A 26,030-nucleotide genomic window follows, 5' to 3' on the forward strand; every position below is an offset into this window, starting at 1 on the left:
TTCCATCTTGCCAAAATAAATTCTTCTCTGTGCTCTTCTCTTCAGATCACCCTTTTTTCGCTATAACCAAACTTTTCAAAAGAGTCTCCTCCTTTTTATCTCCCATTTACTTCCCAACTTGCTGTGATCTGGCTTTAGGCCTCACACTTTTTCCAAAAAACAAGATTTCAAATAATTTCCTAATTTCCACAACCAATGGACATTTTCCATCCTTTGATCCCATTGGACCTCTCTTTGAAGCATTGGACCCTTCTTAAAATCCTCACTTCTCTTGGCTTCTGTGAGGCCACTTGTCATAACATGGAAGATTAAGAGATTTCTAGGACCTCAGCCCCAGGATAATGTGGAGGGGGGCATTGAGGAGCCAAGAGTAAGCAGTGCCAGGACTTGAGGAACTGACAGGGATATAGAGCCAGTCTCCAGAAAGGTCAAGATCGTAATTCACAATGTTAAGTGGTGGTTGTCTGACAAACAGATTTTATGCCAAGAGTGCTGCTTTAGGTCAAACCATATGAAATTTTCAATATTCAGTTATTTGTGACCTACAAAAATGGCATGTCCTACATGGTTCAAACTAATAGTTAGATGCTAGTGTTTTAATAGGTGCTAGTATTTGATTTCCAGAGAAATTCCATCCTGGTTGAAGCAACAGAAGAGGGCAACAGAAGAGGGACTGGCAAGGGCTAGGCAGGGCATCCGCTGTGTAGTTTCCAGTAAGTGGAGATCCAGTGCAAACCGTGGTTTTGGCACACATAATAATTGTAACAATATATAAAGCTAATATTTGTATCATACTGCTGCCTACTTTTGTCAGATGCTGTTTACCTATCTTAATACATTTAATCCTTATAACAACAGCAACCTTATAAGGTAGGGCTGTGGTTATTGCCATTTTCATAGTAAGGAAACCAAAGCATAAGAAACTCAAGTGACTTGTTTAAGGTTGTACAACTGATAAAGTGCCAGAGTATGGTTCAAACGGGGCAAAGTAGCCTTGAATGCCACATGCTTAACCACTGTGCTACACTGCTGCTCTGACACAGAGGTGTAGCTTAGGGCATGGGTTCCAGGGGCACAGTGGAACCAGGACAGCAAGACCCACTTCTAACTTGATCGACTAGTGGGGATGAGGTGCCTCCTGGGCAGGTCACATGAGCGCTGGGCCAGATGAAGCAGAGCCTGCACATGAGCCTGCAGTGCCCACATTTACCTGCGTAGGGTGTGAGCAGGCAGGGGCAGGCACCAGTGCTCTCTTCCGTGTCTCTTCTTACTCCTCTGAGCTCTTTTTTCTCTGTTTCTTTTTCCCTGTTCATTCTTTAAATGTTCTTGTTTCTGCTGGATCCATATCTATATGTAAAATCCCTCACTGAATCTTCTCTGTTTTATAGGGAGTCTAGAACCTTTAGCCTATCTTACAAAAGCCTTGGCAGTCAACAAATACATGTCAAAAAGCATATATGTAGGTTGAAATGAGTCCCTGTAATGGACATTTTTTAAATGATGTATTAGTGTGGGTTTGAAAAGGTAGTGACTTTCAAAAAATAATTAACGTAAAGTTACAGAGGATGAGAGCAGAGGGAATAAATAACCATAGAATAAGATTATTTAGTTAAACTCCTGTGATTTGGGGATGAGGTAAGAAGAAGATCCTTAGAGACTCAGAGACTTGGGCAAGGTCTGAAAGTCCATTTTTCTTTTCTTTTTTTCTTCATGGCTGTATCTGGGAGAGTCACGGCCTTAAGCAGCTTTGGAACAACCGATTAGATTAGCGGAGAGTTAGATGCATTTTATCCTCTAGTATTAACCTTTCATGAAACTAAAATTTTGGAGAATATCTCTCTACGTAACAAATCACAAAATTACGAATCCCAATTCTGAATTCTTCAACATAAGAATATCCCTTATCAGACTTCAGTGCGAGGGTTTACTTTCCACCCCTGACTGGAGACCAGAGACCTGGGCAGCCCATCCACTCCCACCCTGTTCAGAAGGTTCTAAGACAACTCAACTTTCAGCCTAACCATGGATATTTTAATTGTGTTACAAACTTTATAATGATACTTACGACGATATTTTTACAAATTGTGTGGGAAAAGAATTACTTGTTTTTCATAAATGTTAAAGCTAGATGAAGGAAATGCCTACCCAAAAATAATTTGAGAGTTTCCAGATTTCTGAGAATCTCCACTAAAAGTATAAAGATACCAAATAAGAAGCTGAAACTCAGTTTACAAAATGAGAAGTTAAGTGTTGCTACTTCAAATGAAAAGATAAATCCCACCTAATAAAGAAAATACCATGGCCATATTTAGTAAAACATAAATATCACAAAAAAGTCAGTTGGCCATTCAGCTGGCATCCAAAGGAACTTATTGCAAAATTCCTCAAAGGTTTGGATCTTTCATCATATCACTTCATCTCCCTTAACCACCTCCTGTGACCCCAACTGTTGCTCCACCTCTTCTAGGGCAATAATATTTGGTCTCATAGTCTGGCTATTCTTGTAGGTCTTACTTCCTCTATAAGAGTGTAAACTAGCAGAAAAACTTTTTATTCATCTTGGGAAAATATCTGAAGTAGACGTTATGTGTGCACATCAGTAGATCACAGACAGTTGGGAGAAGAAAGGGAACTGAATGTGAAAGGATATATTGACAGATCAATGACAGTAACTAATATTTATGGACTATTTACCATGCACAAGAACTGTGCCTAGTACCTTATCGGTATTAACTCATTTAATAATCATAAAACCTTATCAGGTAGGAACAGTCTATTATGTATTATGATCCCCTTTTTACAGATAAGGAAACAGAGGCACAAGAGATTAAATAACATGCCCCCAGTCACATAACCCATAAGTGACAGAGCTGTAGTGTAAGCCCAGACCTCTGGCTTCAGAATGTGTGCTCTTAACCATTCTGCTAATGCACTTCCTAAAAAGAAGAGATACATGAGCAAAGGAAGCATCCGGTCCCCAGCTGTGAAAAAAATGGTGGGTTTCTGGGTCTGCTGGAATCAGCTTGTTCTACAAGAAAAAGTTGCTCAGTAGATCATCCAACCTGGAAGCCCAGCTTCCTTGTTGTTGGTTATCTAGAACAAAGTCTGGCTAACCAGATGAATTAATTGAACACATAAAGATCTTTATAAAGGGAAGTTACAAATATTTCAGAATGTCATCATGAGCCCATACAAACTGATTTCATACATGATATAAATACCCAGTTTTCTTAACTAGATCCATATCTTCTTTCTTTCACCACCCAGTATAGGATTGAGAGTGCTGAAAATAATCAATAAATGCTCTTTTGCTGATTAATTGATTTACTGACTGACTGATAGGAGGAAGCCTTATTCTTTTTGTTTTTGAGTCCCAGCTTCATTTATAGTCAGGTGCTTCAACACCCCACTCTCAGCAGCTCATAGAACCAATAAACAAAATCAGCAAGAATATAGAAGAACTCATCAACCAACAGGATCTAATTAACATTTATAGAAAACTACAGCCAACTCAGTAGAATACACATTTTTTCAAATGATCATTGAAACATTCACTGATATAGACCATATTCTGGGACATAAACCTCAACAAATTTAAAATAATTGAAATCCTACAGAGTACATTCTCTGACCATAAGGAAATCAAATTTCCTTTGGGTTCAGTCAAGCTACTCAACTAAATAATATAATGCTATTTTTGCCTTATTTTTGTCATGTTAACCAAATATGCTATTACTGTGCCTTTCTTCACAGGCTGGTTGATGTTAGTGGTGTCACTTTAAAAATCTCATAAATATTTCTTCCAGCATTTTTTTGAGAAGCCTGGTATTTCACATAAATGAGTCTTTTCTAATTTGTAGATTTTTGCACCTATCTTTTCCTTGCAAGAGACGCTTTTATTTCTCCGTTCTCCACCCAAAGCATTCACAGTATTAAAGCATTAATCTGCCCTACCTAATCAGACCAAGGTCGCTGGCTGCACTGCTCCTGATCTAAGGGGATTGCTGGCCCACAGGTACAAGGGACTCCATAGTTCTTTGGGAGACTGTCTTTAATCCCCTAGAGATGAGTTTATTCTGCTAGGAGAAAAATAGCCCCTAAAGAACAAAAGTCAATAAGCTTTATTACTCTTCTTCTGAATTATTTTGCTGCTGTTGATAGGCTGTCTAAATTTCCCAGACCAATTGTTTTCTGGATTTGTCCTACCCTTGGAATTACCACAGGATTTCCTGGCTGCCCAAAGGTATGTTCTAGAGGCATTATTATCCAGCGATATCCTTCTACTGCAGTAATCACATGGCCAAAAGCCATCTCAGGACTCCGAGGAAGCCATTAACTCAGTGAGGCAGTTCCAAGGCCATGTGGACCATAGTCCCTAGTTGGCTACTCAGCTAACTGGGTCTTCTTGAAGCTTTCCAGAGTCCTTCTTAGGAATCACAAGGGTCCATATCACTGTCAATTGTAAGGAAATCATGTACTTTTGTTTACAGAACCCATTCAGACTATTATGGACTCAAGTGTATCCCCCCAAAATTCATATGTTGCTATGAACAAAATTGTGTTCCCCCCAAATTCATATGTTGAAGCCCTAATCCCCATTGTGACAGTATTTGGAAATAGGGCTTTTGGAGGTAATTGGTTTAGACAAGGTCATGAAGGTAGGGCCTTCATGATGGGATTAGTTCCCTTATAAGAAGAGACACCAAAGAGCTACCCCCTTCTCTCTTTCACTCTCGCTCTCGCTTTCGTTTTTTTTCCCTTTCTGTCTCCCCCCCTACCTCCTACTCCCGCTCCCCTGCCATGTGAGGACACAGGGAGTAGGCAACCATCTGCAATCCAGGAAGAAAGCTCTCACCAGAACCCGACCGTGCGGGCACTCTGATCTCAGACTTCCAGCTTCCAGACTGTGAGAAAATTAATTTCTATTGTTTAAGCACTCCAGTCTATGGTATTTTGCTACAGCAATCTGAGCAGACTAAAGCATACTTTGAAGTCCTAACTTCCAGTATCTCAGAACATGACTGTATTTGGAGATAGGGCTCTTCAAGGGGTTAAGTAAAATGAGACCATTAGGGTGAGCCCTAATCCACTAGGACTGGTGTCCTTACAAATAAGAAGAGGAAATTAGGACACAGACAGGCACAGAGGGAAAACCATGTGAAGACACAGGGAAGAGGAGGTGACTGTCCACAAGCCAAGGAGCGAGGCCTCAAAAGAAACCAACCTTGCCAGCACCTTGATCTTGGACTTCTCGCCTCCAGAGCTGTGAGAAAATTAATTTCTGTTGTTGTAAGTCACCCAGCCTGTGGTACTGTGTTATGGTAGCCCGAGCAAACTAATGCACAGGCTATATTGGGAGTCATTACAGCATATTCACGTATATGCCAGCATCTCAGTCCATAAAGTAACTCAAAATATAAATCAGTTCAGAGATAATGAGGTACTAAAATGGTGGCGAAGATAAAGCACACTTGAAAGAGGAGGAAGAATAGGACAGACAACCTTCATAGAGAAAATGGAGATTAGGGCTGAGGTTTGGTGACCAGGGCAGGAGAGAGAGTTCACTGAGGGAGTGAGAGCAGGAGTGAGAAGGAGCAAAGTGAGGTGAGGGGGTGGGAGGAGAAGCAGGTCACATACAGAAGTGCTTCCTCTCCCTCCGTGGGAGGATTTTAGGGAGGGGCATATTAGAGGGGGGAAAGCAGGGCAGCTGCTGCTCTGCCCTAAAGGTGGTGGTGTGCTTATCCATGGGGTGGCCTTGGAAGCTGCTTGCGTTATCTGACTCTTCCACCCCTGTACCTCCCTCCTTTCAGGAAGGTTCTAGCTTCTGTGCGCAGTAAGGGTGCACATAGCTCCTCTGCCCTCTAACGAGGAGACACAGTTCTGTTATTAATGAAGTGAGAATGAAGTAATTATCTGGATAATTCAGACATCCATCACCGTATTCAACTAAGAAGTCCAGGTAAAAAAGGTGTAAGAGTCAAGAGGAATATATTGATTTGAATTAATTGCCTCAATTTACCATTTTGTATAGGACTTGTCCAAATTAAGTTACATCGATGGCCTTTAGCTTTGCCTGTGGGTCAGCCAGTGATAGAGAATGCTGTCAGCCAGTGTTCTGCCAGGGGCTCCAGTCCCAAGAGCTGGTCCGTAATAAGAAGACAGACATATCATTTCATACTGACTCATTCTCAGAGATATTTCCTGGTTGTGATAACAGTGTCTCACATTCCAGAGTGTTAATCCATAGGAATAATCGTGCAAGGCCATTATGTGCAAGATAAGTATGGAAAAAGAACTGAGGTGTCTGAGCCAGCTTCTTGTTTATCTACTTAGTACAAATGCATGAAGGCATTTAGAAGGGGAAAATTGCAATAAACAGTATTTACATTAAGAACACATCCAAGGAGCAGCGACCACAGGTGTTTCACCACGTCTTTGCTTCTTCCCTAAGTACATTTCATCAGAAATCAGGATGTTATCAAAGGCAGCCTCTCAGAAATGCCGCCAAGCCCCATCTCCTTCTCTGGCAGTGGTTTGCTACAGTATTTCTATGTTGCCTCTCTGAGTGTCCTCTCTGGGAGCCAGCTAAGGCTCAGAACCCCCATGCCTATTTCTCTACCAAATTCCCTAAAAAGTCCTGGGTTCCCTAATCCTCTCATTAAGATTCAGGATGGTGGAGTATGAGCTCCTTGGGATATGAAATCAGAACACCTGATTTTGAGTTCTAGCTCAGCTAGTTACATGCCAGGTGATCCCAGAAAGTCATTTAACTCCAAGGAGCCTCAGGTTCCTCACCTGTGATATCTAATATAAAACTCACAGGGTTATTAGAAAGATGAAAAGAAATAATGGATACCAAAGCCTTTAACAAACCTTAAAGCAACATGCAATTGCAGCTCTTGTTAATAAGACACTAGCTTATTTCCCCAGATAAAGGGCAACTTAAGTGTATGTGCCCGGGGTCACTGAGATGAACCTTATGCTGCTCATTTGATCCTCTTATACATTCATAGTTGCCTCTTCTAGGGATCACAAGGAAGACATTGCATAACTTATGTAGACTTTAGCCCTTGCTTCCTTATTTGTAGGAGTGAGGGTTAAAAATACCTATTTTGCAGGTTTTATCTTTTGAATATTAAATCAGATAATTTATGAAAGTTAACTGTAACAATGATTAGTACATTTTGAGTTCTTGATAAATGTTAATGTTTTTTAACATTTATAACGATAGGACTGTTGTTCTGTTACCACTCATATGACTATCCCCCCTCCTCAGCATCTGGCACACTGTTACAGGTCTACAAGAGCCCCTGTCTCAGTTTATTGGTTTATTTGTTTACTTTCCATCCTAACTCCCCATCCCCACCCTCCAACTCCTGATCTTCTCCCCTTCCTCCCCAAAGCAACCATTCCAATGTGTTTGATGTCACTTTATTTTATTTATTTATTTGTTTGTTTGTTTCTAGTTCTGTATATTTCCTTGTAAAACATGTGAGCTGTTTTGGGTGCAGAAAAGCCTCATTTCTCTAACCACTGGATACTTTCTGAAGGAAAAAGGAAGCATGGTTATCAGAGGATCGTGGACTTGAAAAGGAGCTTTTGGGATTTTAGCTTCAGAGACCAAAAGCATCATTTGTCCTTCTGAGAAGACAAGGGCTCAGGGCCTGTCCCCTCGGTGACTGTGGCTCTCGGTCACTGGTGACTGGTCACTGCCTGGAAAGCACCAGGGAGGAGCAGCGCCCAATAAGGGACTGATCTGCTCATTGAGCAAGAGGACTGACATCATCCTCGTCAGGAACGGGTCACGCCCTGTTAGCAGAGAGGTGGGAGAGGTTACTCAGAGTCAGGTACAGGCTCACAGAACCTAGAAACTTCCAGGAGCAAGGCTTAGAAGGTAACTTCTATATACAAAATTTAACTCTAAATAGATCAGAGACATAAATATAGCACCCAATACTATAAACCTCCTTGAAGAAAATATAGAAGTAAATTTTCTTGACCTTGTTTTAGGCAGTGTTTCTTAGCTATGACACCAAAAGAACACGTAACAAAAATAAATAAAGTGGACTTTATCAAAGGAGATGTGGGGATATATGTATATGTATAGCTGATTCACTTTGTTATAAAGCAGAAACTAACACACCATTGTAAAGCAATTATACTCCAATAAAGATGTTAAAAATAGATAAATAAATAATGAAAAAAGATTAAAAATGTACTTCAAAGGACATCATCAAAAAAGTGAAAAGACAACCCACAGAATGAGAGAAAATATTTGCAAATCCTATATCTAATAAAAGGCTTGTATCTAGAATATGTAAAGAACTCTTACAACTTAATAATATAAAGTCAAAATAACTCAATTAAAAAGTTTAAAACCCAAAGGATTTGAATAGACATTTCTCCAAAGGAGATATACAAATTTCCAATAAGAACACAAAAATATGCTCGATATCTTAGCCATCATGGAAATGCCAATCAAAACCACAGTGAGATACTGCTTCACACCCACTAGGATGGCTGTAATCAAAAAAACATACAATAACAAGTGTTGGCCAGGGTACAGAGAGATTGCACTACTGATGGGAACATAAAATGGTGCAGGCACTTTGGAAAAGTCTGGCTGTTCCTCAAATGATTAAACATAGAATTACCATATGACTCAGCAATTTCACTCTTAGGGCATATACTTAGGAGAGGTGGAAACATATGTCCATACAAAAACTTGTACACAAATGTTCATAGCAGCATTATTCATAATAGCCACTAAGTGGAAGCAACACAAATGTCCATCAGTTGATGAATAGATAAATAAAATAAACTGGTAAATCCAAACAATGGAATATTATTTGGCAATAAAAAAGAATGAAATGCTACAGCCTGGGTGACCCTTGAAAATGTTATGCTAGGTAAAAAAAACCTGTCACAAAACACCACACATTGTATGATCCCATTATATGAAATGTCTAGAATAGGCAATTTGTGGCTGCCTAGGGATGAGGGAATGGGGAATTTAGGGGGTGCTGGCTAATTGGCACAGGATTTCTTTTTGAGGTGTTAAAATTTTTCTAAAAATCTGTTGTGGTTATGGTTGTACAATTCTCTGAATACACGAAGAAACATTGAATTATATACTTGAAATGGGTGTGTTTTATGGTATGAATTGTATCTCAATAAAGCTGATAAAAAAGAAGTCCTTTTCCAAGGTAGATCTCAAAACAGCTGAAGGTGGCCATTATTTTTTAAAATGACTATTAAAAGCTAAGTGCCACTATTAAAAAGAAGACAGAGATACTAAACAGCACGTTTCTATCCACTTTCTGCTTTGAATACCAAGACACCAAACCAGATTGGGTTCTGGGGATGGCCTGACTCCTCCCCCCATGCTAATAGGAAAGAAAGGATGTACAGATGAAAATAACATCAGCCAATCTGGCAGTTATTTGCTCTTGACTTCAAAATACAGATAAAGACAGTATCCGAGAAACTTCCATCCCCAAACTGGCACCTTTCTCAGCTTTCCCTGTGATGGATGGTCTGACCTGGACAGAGGACAGAAATAGAATAAACCTGAGATATGACCACAAGGCATTGCTGTCCATACACAGGATCCATCTGGTCCTCTGCAGATAAACAGGCTGGAGGAGTGTCCCTTTTAAGGACTTTTAATTGCTATGCTGACTAGAGTATCGTGTAATTTCACAAAATTCCACCATTTAGGCAGCTTGCTAATGGGTGCCCAGGTATTCTCAGTCTGATGAGATCCCCGTATTAGGAGATGAGTTGGATGCAGTGACCTTAATGGCCCTTTGAAACCCTGAATCTCTGTGATTCTATGTAATTAGTAACATAACAATGTTTATTCTGAATACAAACCCACAAAAAAATTAAGTTTTTCACTTTTAATGAGCAATAGATTATAAGGAAATACACTGATATCAAAGATTCATTTTCAGTAAAGCAATCTCCAAGCAATTTTACGTAGTCAACATAGATTTAGTGCAATTGGAGTATAATGAATATTCTAAATCATAAACTAGGGGACCCGAGTTCTTGCCCTACATTTGCCCTTGTTTGGGAAAAACAACAAGAACAAAAAAGAACCTCAGGGTGTCGAGACCTCAGTTTCTCTATCCATAAAGTAAGAATATTGTCTAGAGTCTGCCTCTAAGACCTTCAGTATGGGACTTCCCTGGTAGCACAGTGGTTGAGAATCCACCTGCCAATGCAGGGGATACGGGTTCTATCCCTGGTCCGGGAAGATCCCACATGCCGTGGAGCAACTAAGCCTGTGCGCCACAACTACTGGGCCTGCACTCTAGAGCTTGTGCTCCGCAACAAGAAAAGCTACCGCAATGAGAAGCCCGTGCACCACAACTACTGAGCCTGCACTCCAGAACTTGTGCTCCTCAACAAGAAAAGCTACCACCAATGAGAAGCCCGTGCACCACAACGAAGAGTAGCCCCTGCTCGCTGCAACTACAGAAAGCCCGTGTGCAGCAACAAAGACCCAACGCAGCCAATTAATTAATTATTTTTAAAAAGACCTCTGTTTGTCTGACACTCTGGGAATCCCTGTTCCTCCATTTCCCTTCACAGCTCTGGACAAGGAGAATCCAGCCCAATAATCATAGCCTTGTATACTAGCTAGAGTTTCAATGCCATATGTTCCCTATTTAATGCCAAATGTCCAATGTGCAGTTTACACAGTAACTCACAGTTAAATCAAAGACTGAATTAGCCAGCAAGCTCTCTGTCCTGAGCACAGCAAAGTGTGCTCCCTGCTGACCCCCATCCTGCTTTTCCCCGGCCTTCTCCATGGACTCAGCTGGCCGGCTGGGTTACAGACTGTCAGGCGTGTCAGACGGTGTCAGCTCCCTGCCGTCGCCCTTTCAGTGGTGCCACTCAGTGCAGTTACCCAAATCCTGCCCATCACCCACCCAAGATCCACGCAAGTCCCACCTCCTCCAGGACCTCTGAGACCCACGTCAGACCACTGAAGTCTGGCTGTGCAGACCCTGCTCTGGACGCTTTATCTTTTCATTTTTTTATTAGCTGTGATGTGTATTCAGGCCCTTCTCCTCACCTGTAAGCTCTCAGAAGACAGAGTGCTCAGAGGCTCCCTAAATACCTGAAGAGAATCAGCAGTCACATGGGGATGGCGAGGCTTGTCTAGCTAGCCAGCCCTCTGTTTATCATCAGCGCCAGTCAGCCCTTCGAGGCTAGTGCATCCTGAGCCTTAGTCCATGAGAAGACAAAGGAAACTTAGAAAATAAAAAATCAGCGAAGAGCAGCCGACCAAAACCAGCAAAAAGTCTTTCAAAGGAAAAGCTAAGGTATACCTAAAGAAGGCCAGGCAAGGATGAAGCCTAAAGTTAGACATGAGGAAGGACTTCCTGAGAGTCTCCAGTATCCCCAGGAGGGCATGACCACTCTGTATTCGGAAATCTGTTTAAAATGGGTGAAGGGTTATATTTCTTGCACAGTATTATGAGTGCAGGTCTTTGAGGTAGGTGGCCTTCTAGAAATCCATCCTGCTCAATGATTCCAAATCCTTAGCCACAGCTTCTCATCATAGTGAGGTCCGAGCACAGGGTAATTTATGTGCTGTTTTCTTTAAGTTCCAAAGTCTTCACAGAATCAAAGTAGTCAGAGCTGCAGTGAGTTTAAAAGGTCACCTAGTCCTGTCCACTCATCACACAGGTGAGGGACCACACTCAGAGAGTCTGAGACTGTCCCGTGATCCCAGCTCCGAGATCCTGCCTCTCTCGTGCTGATTCAGATTCACCATGCAGTCTAAATTAAGATATAAGCATATGCAGCGGCACCCGAGAGTAAAACTGAGTTGCAGGTATGAAAAAAACCTGTCTCACAAGGACCGTCTCACATTATAATCACAGCGTTTACTCCTTTGCTACCATCTGCCTTGCCTAGTGTGAGGTGCTGGTGAGGGAGAGGGAAGAGGAGTACAAAGGTGAAAACGACACACACTTCTCATCCTCCAAGCTTCTCTCTCTGGTTGGCAAGATAACATGTAAACACATGAAAAATTAGATAATATCACCAGAGACAAATATAAGTTCAGGGCAACAGCAGGTCTGTATGAAGGCCCTTCAGGATCACTTGCCCTGTGAAGAAACTGACTGATAAGAGACCAGGGTCAGACGCCATGAGGTCTTACTGGACTGGAGCCAGAGAAAGGTTCCTCAAAGGAGGTGGGGCTGGAGCAGGCCCTGGCAGGGTGGAGGGATGGGACCTTCATGGTCAAGGAAGTGATAGCTGCACACACATAGAACCCGACTGCACGCTGAACGGTGCTGACTTCGGACTTTTCTCCCCAGTAAGAACCGCTGCTCAACATTCTGACCTTATCTCTTGGATAGCAGAATAACCAAATAGGAAAGTTTCTTTTTGCTTCCTCACTGGAGGTTAATCATCCATCAGTAATGTCTTCATCTGGTTGACACTGGGCCCATCCCACCATCTTCCACTTGTACCACTCACTTCAATGCACTATTTTTTCCTTGACATTTATCATTTGTGTATGTGTTTGTATATATGTCTGTGTGCACTTGTTATTAGCATGCACAGACCACACTGGGCATGACTCCATCTACAATCCTTGAAGTTTACTTTCCAGCTTCTGGGCATCATTTGCAATTATAATGCTGTCATAGGCAGAAAAGAGATAGGCTGATTAGTCATTGTCAGTACTGGTCCTTATCTGCCAGATGAGTTATTTGAACAGTATAGCTGGGAATAATTTGCATCAGATTGTATTTCCTTGTTTTATGTCACTGTAAAGATTTATTTAGCATCATGGTCACTGTACATAAATATCCTGGAAGCAGTGGGGTATAACTGAATGGCGTAGATTCGTTTGTATTCAGCAAATATATATTGAACACCTATTTCAGTATATGAACTACACTGAACTCAGGATATTGGGCTGCTGAGGGGCTTTTAATAGTTTCCATAGGTCCCTGAACTTGACCAGGACCCTTCTGGTCACCTGCAAATAAACAGAATGCATAGTTTCACTTCTAGAGACTGTTAACTGAAATACTCGGCATTATCTAATTCCTTGAAATTCCATTAATCAGGTGACTTTCTAATGGGTACGCAGAGCTTAGTGATTACTCAGACTGATCGTTCACTTGATGGGACTTTGCATTCACAAACTGTTAAGTCATAGCCACTAGCTGAGATTAATCTTTGTGATATCAGAACGTGTCTCTGCTAGAGTCACTAGTCTGCTTGCTGTAGGAAGGCCTCCATTCACCCCCAGAAAGGACAGTGATTTCAAATCCCCAGAAAAGTTAGGAATCATCAGAGACAAATGGATGTTCTATCTCCCCTATGCGCAGCCCTCAAGGATGCCCTATCTTGTTTCTGCTCTCTTTCCCTAAAGCGATTTCCTGTTTTTGTTCTGTTAATCTCTGTCTCTATATCCATTGTGGTTAGCTAGCTCAATAGCTACCCTCCAAATATACTTCCACTCCAACGCACACACATAATAAATGATAATTTATCATTCACTGTCTTTTTTGCCAGGCATCATGCTATCAATGCAATTATTTACATCATTGTTTCACTTAATTCTCACAAAAATTCCTATGAGGAAGGTTGCTGTTTTTAATCCAGTTTTAGGGATGGCTAAACAGAAGCTTAGGAAAGTGAAGTCACCCAAGGTTACAAGCCCCACAAGAAACCCAGCTAGGACACAATCCCAGGTCTTCTTGAGTCTAACACTCATACTGCTTTCCTTTACATCAGCTGACCTTGCTCGACCTGGGTTTTCTCTGTTCAATGAATACCTTATACTAGAAGATTTCCTGACTCCTGACACCATTTGATGTCTCTGTGAAGACAGGTCACTGTCCTTTGAAACTTTGAATGTGTTTAGGAGAGGGAACTGAGAAATGTTCTTCTTAAAGGCAAAGAGATGAAGGGTGATATCTGTGTTCACAAATAATGCTATGTTTTTTTTGTTTTTTTTTTAAACATCTTTATTGAAGTATAATTGCCTTACAATGGTGTGTTAGCTTCTGCTTTATAACAAAGTTAATCAGTTATACATATACAATATGTTCCCATATCTCTTCCCTCTTGCATCTCCCTCCCTCCCACCCTCCCCATCCCACCCCTCTAGGTGGTCACAAAGCACCGAGCTGATCTCCCTGTGCTATGCGGCTGCTTCCCACTAGCTATCTGTTTTACATTTGGTGGTGTATATATGTCCATGACACTCTCTCACCCTGTCACATCTCACCCCACCCCCTCCCCATATCCTCAAGTCCATTCTCTAGTAGGTCTGTGTCTTTATTCCGTCTTGCCACTAGGTTCTTCATGGCTTTTTTTCCCCTTAGATTCCGTATATATGTGTTAGCATACTGTATTTGTTTTTCTCTTTCTGACTTACTTCACTCTGTATGACAGACTCTAACTCCATCCACCTCATTACAAATACCTCCATTTCATTTCTTTTTATGGCTGAGTAATATTCCATTGTATATATGTGCCACATCTTCTTTATCCATTCATCTGTTGATGGACATTTAGGTTGCTTCCATGTCCTGGCTATTGTAAATAGAGCTGCAATGAACATTTTGGTATATGACTCTTTTTGACCTATGGTTTTCTCAGGATATATGCCCAGTAGTGGGATTGCTGGATCGTATGGTAGTTGTATTTGTAGTTTTTTAAGGAACCTCCATACTGTTCTCCATAGTGGCTGTATCAATTTACATTCCCACCAACAGTGCAAGAGAGTTCCCTTTCCTCCACACCCTCTCCAGCATTTATTGTTTCTAGATTTTTTGATGATGGCCATTCTGACCGGTGTGAGATGATATCTCATTGTAGTTTTGATTTGCATTTCTCTAATGATTAATGATGTTGAGCATTCTTTCATGTGTCTGTTGGCCATCTGTATATCTTCTTTGGAGAAATGTCTATTTAGGTCTTCTGCCCATTTTTGGATTGGGTTGTTTGTTTTTTTGTTATTGAGCTGCATGAGCTGCTTGTAAATCTTGGAGATTAATCCTTTGTCAGTTGCTTCATTTGCAAATATTTTCTCCCATTCTGAGGGTTGTCTTTTGGTCTTGTTTATGGTTTCCTTTGCTGTGCAAAAGCTTTTAAGTTTCATTAGGTCCCATTTGTTTATTTGTGTTCTTATTTCCATTTCTCTGGGAGCTGGGTCAAAAAGAATCTTGCTGTGATGTATGTCATAGAATGTTCTGCCTATGTTTTCCTCTAAGAGTTTGATAGTGTCTGGTCTTACACTTAGGTCTTTAATCCATTTTGAGTTTATTTTTGTGCATGGTGTCAGGGAGTGTTCTAATTTCATACTTTTACATGTATCTGTCCAATTTTCCCAGCACCACTTATTGAAGAGGCTGTCTTTTCTCCACTGTATATGCTTGCCTCCTTTATCAAAGATAAGGTGACCATATGTGCATGGGTTTATCTCTGGGCTTTCTATCCTGTTCCATTGATCTATATTTCTGTTTTTGTGCCAGTACCAAACTGTCTTGATTACTGTAGCTTTGTAATATAGTCTGAAGTCAGGGAGCCTGATTCCCCCAGCTCCATTTTTCGTTCTCAAGATTGCTTTGGCTATTCGGGGTCTTTTGTGTTTCCATACAAATTGTGAAATTTTTTGTTCTAGTTCTGTGAAAAATGCCAGTGGTAGTTTGATAGGGATTGCATTGAATCTGTAGATTGCTTTGGGTAGTAGAGTCATTTTCACAATGTTGATTCTTCCAATCCAGGAACATGGTATATCTTTCCATCTATTTGTATCATCTTTAATTTCTTTCATCAGTGTCTTATAATTTTCTGCATACAGGTCTTTTGTCTCCTTAGGTAGGTTTATTCCTAGATATTTTATTCTTTTTGTTGCAATGGTAAACGGGAGTGTTTTCTTAATTTCACTTTCAGATTTTTCGTCATTAGTGTATAGAAATGCAAGAGATTTCTGTGCATTAATTTTGTATCCTGCTACTTTACCAAATTCATTGATTAGCTCTAGGAGTTTTCTGGTAGCATCTTTAGGATTCTCTATGTATAGTATCATGTCACCTGCAAACAGTGACAGCTTTACTTCTTCTTTTCCGATTTGGATTCCTTTTATTTCTTTGTCTTCTCTGATTGCTGTGCCTAACACTTCCAAAACTATGTTGAATAATAGTGGTGAGAGTGGGCAACCTTGTCTTGTTCCTGATCTTAGTGGAAATGGTTTCAGTTTTTCACCATTGAGGACAATGTTGGCTGTGGGTTTGTCATATATGGCCTTTATTATGTTGAGGAAAGTTCCCTCTGTGCCTACTTTCTGCAGGGCTTTTATCATAAATGGGTGTTGAATTTTGTCGAAAGCTTTCTCTGCATCTATTGAGATGATCATATGGTTTTTCTCCTTCAATTTGTTAATATGGTGTATCACATTGATTGATTTACGTATATTGAAGAATCCTTGCATTCCTGGGATAAACCCCACTTGATCATGGTGTATGATCCTTTTAATGTGCTGTTGGATTCTGTTTGCGAGTATTTTGTTGAGGATTTTTGCATCTATGTTCATCAGTGATATTGGCCTGTAGTTTTCTTTCTTTGTGACATCTTTGTCTGGTTTTGGTATCAGGGTGATGGTGGCCTCGTAGAATGAGTTTGGGAGTGTTCCTCCCTCTGCAATATTTTGGAAGAGTTTGAGAAGGATAGGTGTTAGCTCTTCTCTAAATGTTTGATAGAATTCACCTGTGAAGCCATCTGGTCCTGGGCTTTTGTTTGTTGGAAGGTTTTTAATCACAGTTTCAATTTCAGTGCTTGTGATTGGTCTGTTCATATTTTCTATTTCTTCCTGGTTCAGTCTCGGCAGTTTGTGCATTTCTAAGAATCTGTCCATTTCTTCCAGGTTGTCCATTTTATTGGCGTAGAGTTGCTTGTAGTAATCTCTCATGATCTTTTGTATTTCTGCAGTGTCAGTGGTTACTTCTCCTTTTTCATTTCTAATTCTATTGATTTGAGTCTTCTCCCTTTTTCTCTTGATGAGTCTGGCTAATGGTTTATCAATTTTGTTTATCTTCTCAAAGAACCAGCTTTTAGTTTTATTGATTTTTGCTATTGTTTCCTTCATTTCTTTTTCATTTATTTCTGCTCTGATCTTTATGATTTCTTTCCTTCTGCTAGCTTTGGGGTTTTTTTGTTCTTCTTTCTCTAATTGCTTTAGGTGCAAGGTTAGGTTGTTTATTCGAGATGTTTCCTGTTTCTTGAGGTAGGCTTGTATTGCTATAAACTTCCCTCTTAGCACTGCTTTTGCTGCGTCCCATAGGTTTTGGGTCGTCGTATCTCCATTGTCATTTGTTTCTAGGTATTTTTTGATTTCCCCTTTGATTTCTTCAGTGATCACTTCATTATTAAGTAGTGTATTGTGTAGCCTCCATGTGTTTGTATTTTTTACAGATCTTTTCCTGTAATTGATATCTAGTCTCATAGCGTTGTGGTCGGAAAAGATACTTGATACGATTTCAATTTTCTTAAATTTACCAAGGCTTGATTTGTGACCCAAGATATGATCTATCCTGGAGAATGTTCCATGCGCACTTGAGAAAAATGTGTATTCTGTTGTTTTTGGGTGGAATGTCCTATAAATATCAATTAAGTCCATCTTGTTTAATGTATCATTTAAAGCTTGTGTTTCCTTATTTATTTTCATTTTGGATGATCTGTCCATTGATGAAAGTGGGGTGTTAAAGTCCCCTACTATGATTGTGTTGCTGTCAATTTCCCCTTTTATGGCTGTTAGTATTTGCCTTATGTATTGAGGTGCTCCTATGTTGGGTGCATAAATATTTACAATTGTTATACCTTCCTCTTGGATCGATCCCTTGATCATTATATAGTGTCCTTCTTTGTCTCTTATAATATTCTTTATTTTAAAGTCTATTTTGTCTGATATGAGAATTGCTACTCCAGCTTTCTTTTGATTTCCATTTGCATGGAATATCTTTTTCCATCCCCTCACTTTCAGTCTGTATGTGTCTCTAGGTCTGAAGTGGGTCTCTTGTAGACAGCATATATATGGGTCTTGTTTTTGTATCCATTCAGCCAGTCTGTGTCTTTTGGTGGGAGCATTTAATCCATTTACATTCAAGGTAATTATCGATATGTATGTTCCCATTCCCATTTTCTTAAATGTTTTGGGTTTGTTATTGTAGGTGTTTTCCTTCTCTTGTGTTTCTTGCCTAGAGAAGTTCCTTTAGCATTTGTTGTAAAGCTGGTTTGGTGGTGCTGAACTCTCTCAGCTTTTGCTTGTCTGTAAAGGTTTTAATTTCTCCATCAAATCTGAATGAGATCCTTGCTGGGTAGAGTAACCTTGGTTGTAGGTTTTTCTCCTTCATCACTTTAAGTATATCCTGCCACTCCCTTCTGGCTTGCAGAGTTTCTGCTGAAAGATCAGCTGTTAACCTTATGGGGATTCCCTTGTGTGTTATTTGTTGTTTTTCCCTTGCTGCTTTTAATATGTTTTCTTTATATTTAATTTTTGACAGTTTGATTAATATGTGTCTTGGCGTGTTTCTCCTTGGATTTATCCTGTATGGGAGTCTCTGTGCTTCCTGGACTTGATTAACTATTTCCTTTCCCATATTAGGGAAGTTTTCAACTATAATCTCTTCAAATATTTTCTCAGTCCCTTTCTTTTTCTCTTCTTCTTCTGGGACCCCTATAATTCGAATGTTGGTGCGTTTAATGTTGTCCCAGAGGTCTCTGAGACTGTCCTCAGTTCTTTTCATTCTTTTTTCTTTATCCTGCTCTGCAGTAGTTATTTCCACCATTTTATCTTCCAGGTCACTTATCCTTTCTTCTGCCTCAGTTATTTTGCTATTGATCCCATCTAGAGTATTTTTAATTTCATTTATTGTGTTTTTCATCGTTGCTTGGTTCCTCTTTAGTTCTTCTACGTCCTTGTTAAATGTTTCTTGCATTTTGTCTATTCTATTTCCAAGATTTTGGATCATCCTTACTATCATTATTCTGAATTCTTTTTCAGGTAGACTACCTATTTCCTCTTCATTTGTTAGGTCTGGTGTGTTTTGACCCTGCTCCTTCATCTGCTGTGTGTTTTTCTGTCGTCTCATTTTGCTTATCTTACTGTGTTTGGGGTCTCCTTTTCACAGGCTGCAGGTTCATAGTTCCCGTTGTTTTTGGTATCTGTCCCCAGTGGGTAAGGTTGGTTCAGTGGGTTGAATGCTATGTTTTAAAATAGCTTCTGACAAAAGATCTAAGTGGATTTAGTAATGTAAGAAAAGTCTACGCACTAATCCTTACAGTATTTCTGTAAGTGTACCCGAGTCAACTCCACGATCCAACACTTCCTCTGTGGTGCTTCTGTACCTGACCTTGTCAGAGGATGAGTACTGCTGGCTGCTACCCAGCACTGGGGTGACTTTTCAGAGGAAATCAGGGGAAGAAAGAGAAGCTGAGCCCGATGCTTCCAAGTCTCCGTTTAGAGATGGTGACAGTCAGCTCAGGGGCATCTAAGCAACCCACAAGGTTTCCCTGCGTCCAAGTTAGCAGATTCATTTTTTGATTCCCAAATCATAAAAACGATGTTCTCTATTTTTTTACATCATAATAATTCAATATTTGTGTACATTGTGAAATGATCACAATACCAACATCTGACACTATACATCCCCCCGCACAATTTTTTCTTTTCTTGTGATAAAGACTTTTAAGATCTACTCTCTTAGCAACTTGCAAATACACAGAATAGTGCTATGAACTATGTTCATCATGCTGTACATTACAACCCCAAGTCTTATTTAATGTTCTCTACTGACACTGACTATAGGACAGTGGCTTCATTTGTCATCCAACAGAGAAATCCTGGCCTTGTGCTTATAAATTGAAGTTAACCATCTCGTTTCAGTTTCTTTATACCTAAATATTTTTACCCACATGCATGGGAGCATGACCATTTCCTGATGTACTAGCAGCAGCTCCTCCCGTGGAAAGACAGTCCACATAAAATAGTTCAAATAAAGTGTTCAGAGAAATGGGGTTTGGGGGCAGTTACTTTTTCCAGACCTTTTTGAATTCAGTGGTGTAGGTATGAGCAGCCTTGGGTTGAAACCTCTGTAATATCCACTTTTAACAATATTAATATACCTTGGATGCAAAGCAGCTGATCACTGAAGGGAGTTTAGCTGCCCACAGGGAGTTCCTGGCTAAGGAAAATACATGAATTGAGGAGAAGTGTGGCGACCCAGGTGCCAGGAACAAGGCAAACATCCTCCTGCAAGTCTCTGCTAAGGTAATGGGGGGTTCTTATACACTGTTACTGTCTCAGAATGTGACCCTTCTGACCATCACTCTCGGCACCAGAAGATTTAAATGACTTCACAAGTAGTTTGTTACATCTGGATACATCTCATAAGTAACAAATTGTAACAACAAATACTGACTTCTGCCTCTGGTGCTTCGTGTCCCCATCAGTCCATAGCCCCTCTTCATTGCTCCAGGGTCCCCCCCTCCCACTCCTCCCTTTGCTCTCCTCCAACAGTTATACCCCATACAGTTTAGCATTGCTTTCAGCCTACCTTCATTGCTCACCAGCAGTTTCCTGTCTACACACTTTGTCTACCCAACCAGATTGGAGGTGCCTTGTGGACATGGCCAGTCCCAGACATTTGTCCATCCCATCACAGCACCATCCCATCATTCACCCTTTATAATCGCTTCTGGGTCAGTAAGTCAGTGTTGCCTTGGCACAAGTTTCCTGTGGGAAATGGACAGTACCTAGAAAAGAAGGGAAGAATTCATGGAGACGTTTCCGGGATGTTTAGGAGGAACATTATGCATCCCCCCACTACTCTACTTCTCCTCGCTGCCCTCCCCCATCCGTGAGGAAACCCAGAAGCAGTTCACGTAGGGAAAAGCCTCCTCTCCTCAATTTCTGAAGAAGAAATTGGGCCGCTGGGGGAAAGACGGCGGAGGCTGGTCTTTTCCAAAGGCCCCACCTTACTGGGGTTTCTAGAAGATTTAGGCTCCTGGATTTCTACTTTGACTGAGACGTGGTCCCTCAGGTCGAGTGGGGGGTCAGTCCCTCACCAGACCTCCCTCCTTCCCCTTGCTGTCTGCTCCCTCCAGATGGGCTGAATCCAGGGCAGGTGACCCAGGGCCACAGGTGCTGATCCGGGTTACAGGCCCCCATGCAAACTCAGAGTCCACTAAAGGCGGAAGGAAGAGGTGGGAAGATGTCTCCACCAAGACGCTGTGAAGGACTGGCTTCCCAGTGGTTACAAAGCGCAGGGAGCAGGGGCGGGTTTGGTTCCCGTGCTTGGTCATCTCCCGGAGGCACCCCTAGCGCAGGGCAGGCGCCTCGGGTGCTGAGCCCACTGGCCCGGGGCCCTGAGACCCCGGGGAAAGGACAGGCGAGAGGCAAGGCCCCAGTGGCCCTGGCTGAGTCCAGGCTGAGCCCCCTCCTCGGTCCTCAGAGCCGGGCCTGGTGCGGAAAAGCAAACAGGCCCCGGACGCTGCCCTTTGGACCTTTTGCAATTCGCCCGGCGCTCTTTCAGCTGCAGCCCTGGGCGGGCGGCCTCGTATAAATCAGGCCCGGGCGCCGGCCCCGCATTCCTCCCGCGGGTGCGAGTGCGGAGCGGGTGCGGGTGCGGAGCTGCTGCCTGTGGGCGCCGGTCCCTAAGGAGCCAGCGAGCAGCGCGGAGGCCAGGCCCAGCCAGCGGGCGGGAGGGAGCCGCCGCTCAGGTCGGCCATGGGCCCCCCGAGGCCGGCGCTGCTGCCGCTGCTGCTGCCGCTGCTGCTGCTTGCCGCCAGCGCCCGGGCCAGTGAGTGAGGCCCCCCGGCCGCTGGGGCGCCAGGCCGGGGCTGGGGGGCGGGAGCCAGGGCACGAGCGGGGGCTGGGGCAGCTCGGGCCTGGGTCAGAGGGAGGACAGCCACAGGGTCGGGGGACAGGGGCACAGGACCAGCTGGGTGGCTCCTCCAGACTCAGGTAACGGGAGGGGCTGGGGATTGGGTTCTTCAAAACCTGCTTCCCTCCAAGACGCTAAAAGTCCTCTGCACTTGTCGTCCCTGTCAGACGCTGGGACCCATCTGGAAGAACGGGAAAACCCACAGTTGTCGTTCTCCCTTTCTTACAGGAGACACCGTGCCGGAAAATGTCAGCCCGAGCTGTCCAAGTAAGGCATTTCCCGCTGGGGCAAGGAAGGGCACCCCTCCCCCCCTCCCCCTACACCTCAGGCCACTTAAATGCTGTGATGCTGTGATTGGTGTACCCTGCTCTGGGCCCAAGAAGCCAGTTCCTTGAGCCTCTGACCCCCTCCAAGGGGTCTCCGCTCTCTTCTACCCGCCCTTCCCATCTGTCCTAAAAGTTCAGCCTGGGAGTAGGGTGGGGAAGGGACCGTCAACTGTTGGTCCATAGACACTTTAAAGAGACATGCGTCCTGTTTGTGAGGGGCTAATCATTAATCTGAAGGGCAGGAAGGTGAGGAAATGCTGACTTTAACCTTTGTGCAGAAATCCAGATGCCCACCCCTTTGTATTTACCTGACTCCTAGGGGTCAAAGGAGCTGGCCTTGCAGTGGTACCCTGTGTTCTCCCAAGAGCCGGAGGCTGCCCTCTGATGGAGCAGCACTGCCATCTCGTGGGCATCTGGCATCACTGCACCTGGGCTCATGACCCAAATGTTCTTTTTCTTAAATTGTTCAGAAAATGCCTCTCATGCACTGTGGAAACCTCCGGAAATTCCTTCTTGGGGGTTTCTTAAATCAGCCGGATACCCTTAACGCTTAATGAACTTAGCCTCAGATGTTTGGTAGAATCAAAAAAGAGCCACAGAATTATGGTATTTTCAAGCTGAAAAGGCAATGAGAGATATTTGCTTTTATGCTATCAACTCTTAATTTTCCAGGGAGTCTTTTCTATAGACTTTCTGAGCCTCATTACTTGACACGCCCTGCCTTGTGCCTCAGATTATATATTCAAAGATTACCAACTAATTTAAATATTAGCCTCAGCAAAATCATAATGCCAGAAGCTAAATCTATAAAGGAAAATTAAGTATAAGGCAAAATCAATTAAAAATAATTTGAGTTTAATTACCATTTTTTATTATCTTTGCCACTATCCCTCTCTGCCCAGGATTGACTGTCCTCGGGCAAGTTATTTCTGCTATGTAGCTGACTTATTTCTCCTCATTGCAGAAGATGCAACGCGATTCAAGCACCTCAGGAAATATGTATACAACTATGAGGCTGAGAGTTCCAGTGGAGTCCCCGGGACTGCTGATTCAAGAAGCTCCACCAAGATCAACTGCAAGGTATGAGGGGAGATAGAGGGCCACTGGAGGACCCTGGAGCCCAGGGCTGAGCAAACCCGGCTTGTGCCAGGACTGTCGTAATCTCCAAGTGCTGGACTGGCCCTCAGTTTGAAAGTCAGCCACTTTGCTGAGAAGTTGTCTGCCACAGAAAACAAATTTTACCCACCAGGTTTATTTTCCCATTAGCTTCCAAGATGTAATTAGAATATGTGATTTAGAATATCAGGATTGCAGACCAGAAGATTTAATATGTTGAGAGATGTCCAGCGGGTGGGCCAAGGGAGGTGAGCATCCCAGGAAAGCATTCTGGAGTGCCGTTTTTATCATCTAAGTCAAATAGTATCTGCTACTAAAGACAAAACGGAAAAAAGAAAATTTTTTATGTGCAATTTGTTCTCAAATAAAACTTTACTTATTGTTGAGACTGACTGTACTCCTATCCATGTTCCTGTGGAACAGATCTAAGGGCCACTATTGGGGTTGGTCTGGGAAAGAGAAGTCAGGCTGGGCCACCCTCTTCTTTCTAGGGTCCCAGCGTCTGTGCTGTCAGATAAGGTAGCCATTAGCCACGTGTGGCTATTTAAATTGAATGAAAGTAAAAATTCAGATTCTTAGTCACACTAGCCACATTTCAAATGCCCAATAGGCACCCACACCTAGCAGCTCCCATATTGGATAGTGAGAATATAGAACATTTCCAGCACTGCAGAAAGTTCTTTAAGCAGTGCTGGATAACAACTAGGGATCTGTTTAAACTCCAGCTGCATGCAAAGCTCTGAATAGGCCCTGATAGGTACAATGGTCTTGAATTTTTGGTTTTTCTATTTACATTAAGGAAACATTTGCTGTTGAAAGCAGTGATAGCTCTCCTCCTGCCTCCTGGTTTTCTTCCAAACCCTCACTCCTAGGCTGCATTTCTTCTAGCCAGTTGTACGTCTTTAAAGGGAGTACATTTAGAACCAATAAGAAGATATCATCCTTTGCATGCATGGGGGAAAACTTCAGAAGCATGGTACCCTAGGACATGGAAAAGGCCGGAAAGCCCTGGGCTGAGGGGGGATCTTGTGTTCTTGATGGAGAGTCTTAGTGTGCTGTTACCCTCTGTTGTCAGGTTGAGCTGGAGGTCCCCCAACTCTGCAACTTCATCCTGAAGACGAGCCACTGCACCCTGAAAGAGGTGTATGGCTTCAACCCTGAGGGCAAGGCCTTGCTGAAGAAGGCCAAGAACTCTGAGGAGTTTGCTGCCGCCATGTCCAAGTAAGACGTGGGCCTGTGCATTTAAATTTCTGAGCTCTGAGTGCCACTGCACGTGTTGTGCATGAGCGTGTGTGTGTGTGTGTCCACTGAGGCATGAATGTGTGTGTTTATGTTGGGCATGTATGTGAGTGTAAGTATTGGTATTCTCTATTCACCATGGATCAGGGAATTGCTGAGTTTTCCCAACAATCAAAAAGAGGGAAGCAGTATTTACCCTCCCCTACTGAAGTTCCCCTAATTATCATTTAAATGTGGTCCTAAAAGATCTCACGCTTTAAAACTCCTTGAGACAGTAAAGCTGAGATGGTTTGTTTAAGCAAGAGAATTCACGTTTAAAGAATGAAACAAGACTGCGCCTCGTAGTCTTCAGACAGGGTCCCGGCAGGACTTGCTGTGGCCAAACATGGCAGTGCCGGGCCTGCTCAGCAGAGGACACCAGCTTCAAGGGGTCCAGGGAGAGCTGAGGCCCGAGCTGGTCGCCCTCCAGGGCTGGCATTTTGCCAGTGCGCACTGACCGGGCCATGCCTGTCGTTTATGACCGGCATCACTTCTGACTGATCAGTGCTCACGTTGTACTGGTTGTTAGATTTTTTTGAACATTATCCCTGCCTCATCTCCAGATCACAGTCTGTAGTGTCCTGAGTGTGTGCAAATATAGACAGTCATGGATTTGTTGATTTGGTAACATCGGAAACTCCCCCCGTGCCCTTCTTTCAGTTTGTTAAACGTTAGACTCGGAAGCCAGAATAGGCCTTGATGCTTCTGTCTCTTACCAATACATCTTATTTTATCCAAGACTTAGATGCATCTGAGGGAGTGGGGTGCAGTGACAGAAGGGAGTCATAGTTCCTTTTTGGTTCTTACCCTCCTGCAAAAAAGGACTCCTGCTTTTGGCCACCTCAAGGCTTTCCTGTGAGCCTGCATCAGTGTCTGGAATTTTCTGAGAGGATGGACAGCTGTGGGAAACATACCTGGTCTCCTTTTCTTTATTCTGACTTAACTAGAGCAGGTGCTGCCAGGCCGTGTGAAACCCCCTAAGGAAGTCCCCAAAGAAAGGTCCCTTAGATCCGAGTTGACCCAGGCTTTAGACATAGCCTGAGATCATATAAAAGAGTGAATGAATGTCCAACAAATGTATGGAAAGGAGCTCCAATTCACCAGGGGTCAGGAGATGCAATTAATGTAACAACGAGATATTTATCACCTTATACCCATAAGACTACAGAAATTGAAAACAGCTATAGCACTTGTTGCTAACAAGCCTATGAGGAACAGTGTACCCTCGTGCACTGCTGGTGAGAATGAGTGCCATTAGTCAATATCTACTATAATTAAAAATACTTGTAGCATTTGACACAGCAATTTCAAATGCTGGGACTCTAGCCTATGAAAAGAAAAGTAGTAATGTGTGACAATAGATGCATAAAAATGTTTATTT

General features: G+C 42.5%; 1 protein-coding gene across 1 annotated transcript in view; it reads left to right on the plus strand.

Moving 5' to 3' along the window:
- The first annotated feature begins 21,772 nt into the window (after positions 1-21,772).
- The window catches only part of APOB (apolipoprotein B), a 39,068-nt gene continuing 34,810 nt past the window's right edge, over positions 21,773-26,030 (plus strand). The window contains exons 1-4 of the mRNA XM_059943047.1: positions 21,773-21,845; positions 22,158-22,196; positions 23,220-23,335; positions 24,447-24,592. Of these exons, the coding sequence (XP_059799030.1) occupies positions 21,773-21,845; positions 22,158-22,196; positions 23,220-23,335; positions 24,447-24,592 (374 nt within the window). The remainder of the gene's footprint in view (positions 21,846-22,157; positions 22,197-23,219; positions 23,336-24,446; positions 24,593-26,030) is intronic.

This window comes from Balaenoptera ricei, chromosome 13, assembly GCF_028023285.1.
Source record: "Balaenoptera ricei isolate mBalRic1 chromosome 13, mBalRic1.hap2, whole genome shotgun sequence".
Taxonomy (NCBI): Eukaryota; Metazoa; Chordata; class Mammalia; order Artiodactyla; family Balaenopteridae; genus Balaenoptera; species Balaenoptera ricei.